The sequence below is a fragment of the Pararge aegeria genome, chromosome 2, assembly GCF_905163445.1.
Source record: "Pararge aegeria chromosome 2, ilParAegt1.1, whole genome shotgun sequence".
In the NCBI taxonomy this organism is placed as follows: Eukaryota; Metazoa; Arthropoda; class Insecta; order Lepidoptera; family Nymphalidae; genus Pararge; species Pararge aegeria.
In genome coordinates this window covers 12,972,599-12,983,161 of record NC_053181.1, presented here as the reverse complement: position 1 = coordinate 12,983,161, position 10,563 = coordinate 12,972,599, and the positions used below count along the sequence as shown (strand labels likewise).

General features: G+C 32.4%; 1 protein-coding gene across 1 annotated transcript in view; it reads right to left on the bottom strand.

Annotated features, from left to right (window-relative positions):
* Positions 1–8,603: 8,603 nt before the first annotated feature.
* Positions 8,604–10,563, bottom strand: part of LOC120634669 (agrin-like) — a 90,012-nt gene continuing 88,052 nt past the window's right edge. Inside the window, exons 26-27 of the mRNA XM_039905424.1 lie at positions 9,484–9,848; positions 8,604–8,836 (exon numbers count right to left, since the gene is read on the bottom strand). Of these exons, the coding sequence (XP_039761358.1) occupies positions 8,691–8,836; positions 9,484–9,848 (511 nt within the window). The 3' untranslated portion in view covers positions 8,604–8,690. The remainder of the gene's footprint in view (positions 8,837–9,483; positions 9,849–10,563) is intronic.

Here is a 10,563-nt window from a genome sequence, read left to right as displayed (position 1 = left end):
TCATCAACGGTCAATTTATAAACACATTGTATATCGAAAAATACCGATGTTTATTTTCTTGAAATGTTAAATAGGCTATATCGGTAACTCCTACGGATCCACTCATTTCTGATTTGATAACGTAGAGATCCCCCTTGGATAGCTACATATAAAGTTATACGTTGTTATTTAGGTATTTACGTATGAATAATTATTAGAAATACTATAGTTTTATCTTTTTTTTACTGAAATAAATTGTTGATTGGTTCAATAGTTTCGGTTATAAATAAACAAACATATTATCTTTTCTCTTTAAAATATCAGTAAAGAAGTATAAATAAAGCGGAATACCAATCCTATTCAGGGATTTTATAATTCTACAGTAGAATATCAGACGGTTCCTTATCTTGTGATACGCTTGAAAATGAAAAACAAATTGCTTTTGCAAGAGTTTTGTTTACAAGATATCTATTACTTATTACCCTTCCTAATGCCTCAAGCGTTGCCAGTTTTCCGCGATTTATGAGTTTTGCGGTAATCCATTGTCTTTTAACAGTTCAGATAAGCAACGTACTCATTTGATGTGCGAAAAGTAGAAGCTAACAAATCTGGTGTTGGAAAAATTCTGACATCTGAATATACTCGTATAAACTTCTTTAATATCGATCTATAAACTAACAAAACTGTTAAAGATTTGGCATTAAATATGCTATTGTAAGCGAGAACCGCCAGTGACTGTAATTTAATTTTAATTGTGACGTATAACTGTGTCATTGGTTCTCATAACTGTTATATCTGTTGTTATGTTGTTGTCATAACTGTTGTTTTCTCATAAAAGCTTTGAGCTTTTAAAAGCACTATAGCTCATACTATAACTAACCAATACAGTAAAGCTTATGACTTGTAACGGAAGTTATGAATATTTCAAGCAATACTGCAAGCAAGTCAGAATGATGAAGCCTGATAGGCTAAACATACCTCCCCTCCGCACTTCTTGTTAACTCCGCACTTCTGTTCTATCTTGATTGGATGCTTCTATTGATCTTGAATTTGAATTCTTTTACAGTGGAAGACTTTTACAATGGAAATTCCTAGGGTACCTAAATTACCAGGGCATAACAGTGCTGGAACCGATCTTTCCAAAATTTGGCACGGATTTTTCCGACAAAGGCTGGCTTCAAACCAAAAGTTATACGAAAAATTGTAAGTGGAATCGTCATTGTATATCATTCGTCACTGCCTGACTTTAAATGCGTTGCGATAGCTTATATTTGTCCCATATTTCCAACTAAAAAGTATTACGTACATCATATTATGATGATCGTATTAATTAATATATCAGGCCCTGTAAAGCGATTTCTCCAAGATGATGGTGCACTATTTATTGGCAATTGGGCAACTAACATTTTGCCTCAACCGGGACTTCCGTGTTTGACGTGCTCTTCAAGGCTTGGAGTTTGACGCCAATTTCGTAATTCCAGGCTAGTGCTGAATTTTCTTAAAATAAATATTTAATACTTTATATTGGCTGGGAATCGAACCTAAAACATAGTAACCCGTAGTGGAACACGCTTATTACTGTACAAAAATGAGTGTTGAATTAAGTAGTAGAAAACGATGTTTTACAGGTATTAGTGAAAATTTATAAAACCTACAGTTTATCGACCTCTTCGATGCACGATGGATGGTAAAAACCAAATTCTGACATCGGATGGATGTGTCAGACAGCAGCACAATAAACTCATTCAAACTGTACCTTGTGTAAGACTTACCTGCGTGACATTTCTTAAATTTCAAATCAGGTAATATTAACGAATAGCATAGAAACACGATGTTTTCCGATAGCGAACACGAAAACTATTAAACCAATATTTATTTCCTCCGATTCATTAGTAAACGAAACGCTGAATAGATTTACATTTTCTTTAGTTATCAATTAAAGCTTTCGTGATTGAAGGTTGTAACCGAAGGTATTATTTGTGCCCCTGTAGCTTTGTTGAGTCAAGGGCACGAATGGTGGAGCAGACGAAAAATTAACTGTCTATAAATTTTAGATTAAGACGTTGATAAAAAATTATGGTAGGTTTTCTTTGATCGAAAGGTTCCATCGAATTAGTGTGATAGAATTAAGCTGTTTTTAACCGCTATCAAAGGAGATGTTATTTCATTCTTCAGTTTTTTTTTATATAGTTGTATGTTCGGGCGTAACTCTTTCATATAGAGACGATTGGAAGCTAGTAGCACATTGTAGTCACCTTTGTTTTACTTAAAATAATTTTCTTTTTAGTTGGTAGGCATACATTCATTTCAGAAGTCGAATGTATTTGATAAAAATATTCTATTGTTATTAAAATAAATGATTGTTTTAAAACCATAACTTGTTATTTAATAAACATGTAGTGTCTTTGAAATAAAGTTATAGCGTAAATGATGACAAAACATGTAATTGATGTTAAGAAATGTATGCGATGCCTCTACGAGCTACTTCAAAGAAAGATTCTTTGTGCTAGATATAGAGAGTCGTTCCACACCTCTCACAAACTGATCATAAGTAACGTGTGCTAACAATATTACTTTTTTTACTACTATTACCCAAAGGAGTATTACTTTTTTATTTAAAAGCCATGAAATCTCATGTTTAAGTTATGAAAAATTCTTATATAGTAGCGGGCTAACGTGTTAGGGGAATGGCAGTTATATGAAACCCATATCCTTCATTGTTTTCTACGTGACATCGTACTGGACCACTAAAACGCTTGGTAACGTATCTCTGGGCACGGTATTTAATAATTTATTCTCGTTAGAAATGGAAGGTACGGGGTTTGATCTCCGGCTCACATCGCTATCGCTTTACCTTACTACTGGGCTCGCCACTGCGCCTGTAGAGCGGTGACGAAACTTATTATGTGTTAACATACTTTCGGAAACACGCAATTCTTATTGTTAAAGAAGCGATGATTTTTTTATAACTTGGTAACTATATGAAATTTTATTTAGTTAAAATATAAATAAAACACAAAATATATGCAGTCTCATTTAATTTATCATCTGTATTTTAAAGTAATATAGGTACATCAAAACACACATGCGTAACAAATTAGATCGGAAGATATGTAAAGAACGAGTGATACAACGAACTACAACAGTTTATTTATTTCCTGCACTCCCACAAACCACCCGCGGACGAAAACCTTCACAGCGGTTAACACCCCTTGCATGGAGAGTAAGCAAATATCTACAAATTGATTTTCCATCGAGTGAAATGTTTTCCGAATCATCGGTAGGATGTCTTACCTAAATCTAGGATTGAAACGATAATCGTTCCACCATGGACAGGGTCGTAGCCAAGGTAAGTAAAGGGGGGATTTTACTCCCCCTAAGATGTAATATTTTCATTTGATTTTATACTGAGAGATGTAACATAGCTAGGTTGTTATGTTACATCTGTCAAACCTTGAAATTTTTACCGTTGCGTGAGTTTATTTTAATATTAGCTATGAAAAATAAATAAAAAATAAAGAAACTTCATGAATCTTACAATTTTAAAACTTTTATGATTGCCACAAATAAAAATAAGCCCAATATTATATAAACTATTTATGATAATTTATTTAATCAGTATAAATATTAATGCTGTTCCTTATTTTTTTTGGCTACGGCCTTGACCACATAGCGCTAATATATTGTAAAAGTAAGTCTAGATGCCATGTAGATATATTAATATTGTCATAGTTTACTTTAAATTAGCATTTACGTATAATATTTTACAAGTACATCGCTAGAGTAGAAAAGACGTATTAGATTACAAAAGCAATTGTCAACAATAAAAGTACCAAAAATCCTTTTCTATTTTTTCATTAATTGGTTAGTAAATGCTGTAGAAATAAAATAATTAAGTTTAAATATCTAACAAATACACGATGTCCAGTATAAATTCGTGTTTGCTAATTTTATTTCAAATAAATAAGTTTCAGACTCAAAAATACCCTTTTGTATATAATTGATAAAGCAGTTTAAAACATAAGTTAATTTATGGACATATTTTTGAAGTAAACTACGCAGCAATCAATCATTGTAAAAATTCTATTCTATAGCCTATGTACATTATATTACAAAATAGAGTTGATTCAGGTAAAATAAAATGCACTTCCCATATTTTTGAAACTAAATGATCATGACCACAAATTATTTCTAAACAGTGAACTACTTACGTTCCGTAAAGTGAAATGTATTTCAAACAAGAAAGCTAAACAAGGACTACTTTGAGGAAATTCTTTTATTTGCTTTAATTTTCAAAGCATAAAAACTCTGCACTGGCTACTCTGGCTACTGGCGACTCATCAAACACGTCAGAGAGTCTGATCTATACAATATTACTATTTCTAGAATTTTTTGTAGAAAAAATTCTAGAAATCAATCTTATCTAGAAATTCTTAAAAATTCTAGAAATCGTAGATTTACAATCTTCTTTTTTGATAAGAAGATTGTAAATCTTCTTATCAAAAAAGCACGGCAAGCGCTTGTTTATGTTGAATTTCGAATTTGATTAATAGTATTTATTATTACTATCCATATAGCCCTCCAAAAACATAAATCGACGTTTTGAATTATATTAGCTAAAGAATAAAGAGCGATTAAATGAAGTTGGGTATTTATGCAACAATTATGTGGGCTTCATAAAAATATTTAAATGATTTTACTTTGCCTTAACAATTTTGCGTAAAAAGATTAACGTTATCATTAATTATACACGTTTTATAAATATTTTGAGTATTATTAATCTGAGTGTGGGACAATAATGTATTCTATAGCTATCATAACGTTAATCTTAATAACGATATATTCCTTAGAAATAAGTCTACTAATAAACTCATGATAAAATACCATAGGAGAGAGTTCAAAAGTATTACATTAAACAAATGAAGATGGGTTTTATATTTTTAAATGTTCAATTCCTCCATTTGATTTTTGTTATCTTTAAGTTCTTATTGCACTATTAAAAAAAATCCGGTGTACTTTTAACTCCCATTATAATTTATCATCAATTTCATTAAAAATATAATATTTTAGCTGGGACACTCCAATTAAAATGAGTCCATTTTATTATCGACAAAACTAAGAATCCGGCAAAAAATGGACTTTCTCCTTTAAAACGTTTATATAATCCAGAATGGGTATGGTAAATACCTTGAGTTGTGACAAAAAAAAAAGATTAAGAAATATTTTGTTAATAAATTGAACTTACTACAATAGCTTTTTAATTATGCTATACCTATTATCTAGTAAAATCATCTACTGTACAACTATGGCACTGTTTAAAGTATATTATTCATTATAACTATGTATCTTATTCAACATGGAATGATAACAATGGAATCGCTAAATTATAAATTTGAGGGTAGGTAGGTTGGCGGCCCTGGCGTACAATTATAGCGCTTGTGCAGTAGTCCGATCCGATTTTATCTAGTTGTAGTGATAAGAAGACGTGTTTCTTCGGATTCAATGCCCTTAGGGCTAATGTCCTAGGAGCACTGAATCCTGGGGCACATTGATTCCTAAGGCATACTGAATCATGGGGCATACTCAGTGGCGTGCACTTCACACATGCACAAAAGCACTGCATACCCAAATTATTACATATAGCTCGCATTGGAGGGGATTTCGAGTTTGGCCGCAATCAAAGGCGAGTCGGAGAGTGTTTTTCAATAGATCGCACTAATGTACAAGCGTTTATATTTTAGTAATTAGACTTAGCGGTCTATAATTCAATATCGGCGATACCCAATTAAATATATATTAATAATTAAAAGCGTTACATTTATAATACGGAATGTTAATATTAAAGCCTTTTCAACATTATAATATTAATCTCAATACCCTTTCTAACATTCAATATTTATTTTCATCTAGAATTTCCAGATGTCCCTGGTTGATAAAGAGACTGTTCTCATTTCAAAAACCAATATTATAATATTAATACAATATTTGCATTCAATAACAATACATTCTCTTTCAGTTTTTTTGTATTTAAGAAATTTTATTCATAATATTAAACCTCTGATGTGTAAACCGAGCACCGATGTAAGTTTTTTTTTAAATACCCTACAATATCTTAAACTATAAACATAAATTATTATGGCAACATTATCTTTTGGTTATAGATATGAATACGTGATTACCTATAATGGAGTAAACAGACAGCTTATAAACCTGTGCGATTAAAGTTGATTTTACATAGGAAATGTATGTATTTTTGATAACCTGTGATTTTCATGCAAACTTGTCAATGATAGACATTCGCCAAGTGTATCCACATTAAAGTTCTTAGTCAAGTCTACGTTGATGACATAAGTGTATGCTGCATAAAACTGCGGGATCAGCTACGTTGAACGTTTCAGAAATGCCTGTGAATTTACCAATTTAAATAAAGAAAGTTTTAACTTTAACTTTTGGCTATACCCATAGTCGTGTGCGTTCAGAACTATCTTGCATCTTCCTTAAATATATCGGAATGTAAGTAGGTGTAGATTGAGCGCCCAAACCTATATTTATTAATCGAGATAGCGAAAGATTAAAGTAACTACTGTCTGATGTATAAATGCATTGATCGTATGTATACGCGCGACGTAAGATGAAAGAGCACGAGAAATAGCTCAAGTCCCACTATTAAACGCACAGTTTCATGGCAGTATTGATTACTACAAAGGTAATAAAACGAGCATGAGCAGGATACGTATCGGTAGGTGTGTTTTTTAGGGCGACTGAATCTATGTTGCAGCGGCAGGTTTGTCGTGAATATGTTCGAAATTTCAAATACGAAACACTTTTTCAGTTTACATAACCTATAAAGTAAACAATTTTATGATTGTTATAATAAATACAAATTTTAATTTGAATCAACAAGCTATCAAACAAATTATATCTTGAACCGTAAAATATTATGGAAACAAAAGAACATCTTCCAAAGATTAATTAACTTACAAACTGTTTTGAGGAAATATTTAGGAAAGTTCTCATGGAAGCGGTTTCGTGTTCTGTTTAAATCAAAACAATATAAATTTCGTACTTTGAAAAAAGATGTTCATAGTGAGATTGTCTGAAGTTATTCCTATAACTAAAGTTTGTACAGACCGACCATCAATCTGTTCCAGAATGCCCACAGATGAAATTTGTGTTGTTAAATAGTTATAGATCTTCCTTTTTATAGGATCACTAAGTTACATGTAACTATGCAGCCACAGATTCATTATTTTGTTCACTTTTTGCCATGTTGATAGCCTTACTCTATTAACTTACTGATTAAACCTTAGAACCATCAGTAGGTGGGTCTATTTATTATTGACTGGCAACATTAAAGTAATAGGTTTTATCAGCATAAATATAAAATAAAAATGACTACATACTATTATGTTTATAATAATTTTAAGGCATTGTATATAACGTTGGCTTCCTAAATAAATAAATACATCATGTCTAAAGTATATTCAACAAAGGTCAAGTTACTTAGAACAAAAGATATTGCTTGTAATTCATCTCTTTTCAGTTTTTTTTCAGCGACTGATATGAAACATAAATAGCTGTTTAAATTTCATTGTGTATTATAATTGCATTTTTAAATATGCTCATATGTTTGGGCAGCCTGGGGCAAATTTCGGCCATGTCCTTTAAATAGAGTTGGTAATTGTAGTGAAATAGAAATTTCAATCATATTCCATTTGCGTTATTCATATTTACAATACTAATAAATACCCATTTCCGTATAAATTGGAAATTATGTTTAGTTAAAGCAGAACACGCAACCATTTTATCTCCTTATCAATAGATACAAGTTAAGATAAAACATATTAATCTCTAAAGCTTTTCAAATAGGTCTGGATATTATATAAACTAAATATATTGTATTTTTATAATTTTCAATTATCATTAGCAGTATGATGAACCTTATTGCCAGTAATGTATTGACGATTGTCAGTTTTACAAAAAAATAAACCCTATCGCTGTAATACAGATACAGGGGAAACAACGCCAAACAGGTACTCTTAGACTATTTATACACAAAAAATAATACTTTCATATTTCACTTTTAATAATCCTCTGAAGATATGGATTGATATTCGTTCTCCGTTTACATACACGAAACCATTTTTAATCCAAGGTCGTAGCATGCGTAATGGGATACACAAATAATCGTTCCCACACCTTTGCGAGTTCATCTTCATCACGGCGTTCCACAAATCCTAGGTCAAGAAAATAGCTTAATAGAGCCCGAACAGCAAAATACCATACAAAATTTGACCCATTACGGCTCATGACATACAGCCCGTTGACGACTAGACGATTGGACAGCTTAGGATAAGGAATAGGGTCCTGTTAGCCCCTTCGGTAAGGAATCCAAAAATGAAGATAAAGTGCAAAGATGTGGGCAACGCTTTAAATTGTTTGTAACATTATTAAAAATTACTAACAAGGAATATCCCTTTACGTATGGTCCGAAAGAAGTTTCATTACATTTGCGTCTTGTACTTTAGCACTTGAAAAACTAAAGCCAGGGTGGGAGCTGTGCGATTTTTTTAATACTTACATTTTGTATGAAACGTGCCTACAGTATGAAGCGTACACAGTATCGCCCCTAGGCCGTGGTTCTCTGAAGTATTTTGTCTAGTATTGCCACAGAACATCATCGCCCTACTTCCACCCTGTGTTTTTAAGCTTTAATCGCAATATCGTATCGTAGTCATTGGACGTATCGGTGCAGTAACGTCTATGTGCCTGCCGCTTGATTTCACGCTCGCTATACAGCCTCGAAACCCCGTATAAAGGGCCGCTGGTAATCCCAATGGCAACGACGGTGATCCGCCTATCGTTGGAACGTCAAATTAATTCACTTCATAAAACAGAATAGAGGGTAGAGCAGAAAAATTCCAGCCGAAATGGGATTTTTGCGCCAGCTTAAGGAAGACTACGATAGGAATATTTTGGTATCTACTTGTTCCTTTGTTGTAAATGAAATAGGTACAATATTTTAGCTTGCTTAAGTTGTATAATAACAGTGGTATTCTACTTTGATGTTTGATGCAAAGAACTTTGCTGTTATTAAAAAATAGCGCACCATTTTCAAAGTTTAATTTTATGTTTTGTTCTAAGCTATGGATTTGTAAAAGACCTAATCTTTATAAGGATAAGTCTTTAGGTTATTTACCAAAATAAAATATAGTTATTAAGCTGACGCTGAAGCTGACTCTAGAAAAATGAATTTGTACAGGAACTCCTTACATGTCTTAACAAAATTTGGATTATCAAAATATAATAAATAACTTGTTTATCTGTTGTATCATTGACTGATAATATTTTAAACTATTTTTAATATTACAGACAACACAATCATTCAACACTTAATAAATTAGGACCTGATTTTTCGAAGAAAAGGGTGAAATCGTGTTAGAATAGACATGACATCATACTTAAATATGGATAAGAAACCTTATAAAGTAAATGCAAACTTACCGATCCATAATTTGGGATTCGCTTTCGAGGGTACAAGCAATGACTGCGAGTAACCTCTCACTGGGGATAAGTCATCAACTTGGAGCATTGCAAGCCTTTTACGTCTCCTCACAGTAGCCGTATGCCAAAGTCCGTCGTCCACTCTGTCTTTAGATTCAACACATTGAAACCAGTCCTCATTTTTAGCTAAGTTCACTTCCTTTGCATCAGTATCTGTGTATATAAGCTGTAGTTTCCCACCACTCAGGCCAAGTCCGATAAAGTCTCGGGGCCGTATACCGATCTTCCGTCTCCACATCAATAGGCCAGAATCGTTATGAGTCCGGAACTTTATTTCATATCTTATACCACGAGGGCCTCGATTCCTAGAAGGAGGCAAAATGCTAAAGTAATTCGCAATAACAAGTTGGAAACGGTAACTATGGAAGTTGTTCTGGAACAGGGGTGATAAATTTGTCATTTTAATAAAAAAAAACCTTTAATTTGTCTTTGACTTGCCACCAAACCATAGTAACCGGTTTGTAAGTTGTAAATGGGTGCTGGAATTTTCAACCCGTCATATACCAACATCAACCAAAATAGATGTACACGTGCGATAGCAAAATTTATTGGGGTAACAAAATTACTAAGATTAAAAAAATTCGTGCCACGAATTTTTTTGTATTTGTATTTTACTATTTTAAATTTCATAAATAATATAATGAGTAATTATTGGCACGAATACGATTATGGTTTACCATCCCTGCTCTAGAAGTCAGTAGTAATGAATAAAATGTAACTTGAACTGCCGCTAGTTTATAACATAGCGTAGGAGGAAAGTAAATGTTTTTTTTAGCGTCATCGAAAACTATAAATACTTTATGCGAGTCATTTCTTAAAACATAATGCACGATACTGAAATCAAAAACCAAATACACTTCTTGTCACAGATATGTTTTTTATGCCGCGATAAAAAATGTATTGTGTTTTATTACTAAACCTATTCTCGAGAACTACAACGAAAACATCTGTATGCAAATAATTAGCTTTATGTATATAAATTATGGCATGCAATACAACCACGTCTAACAGCAAGCAGCA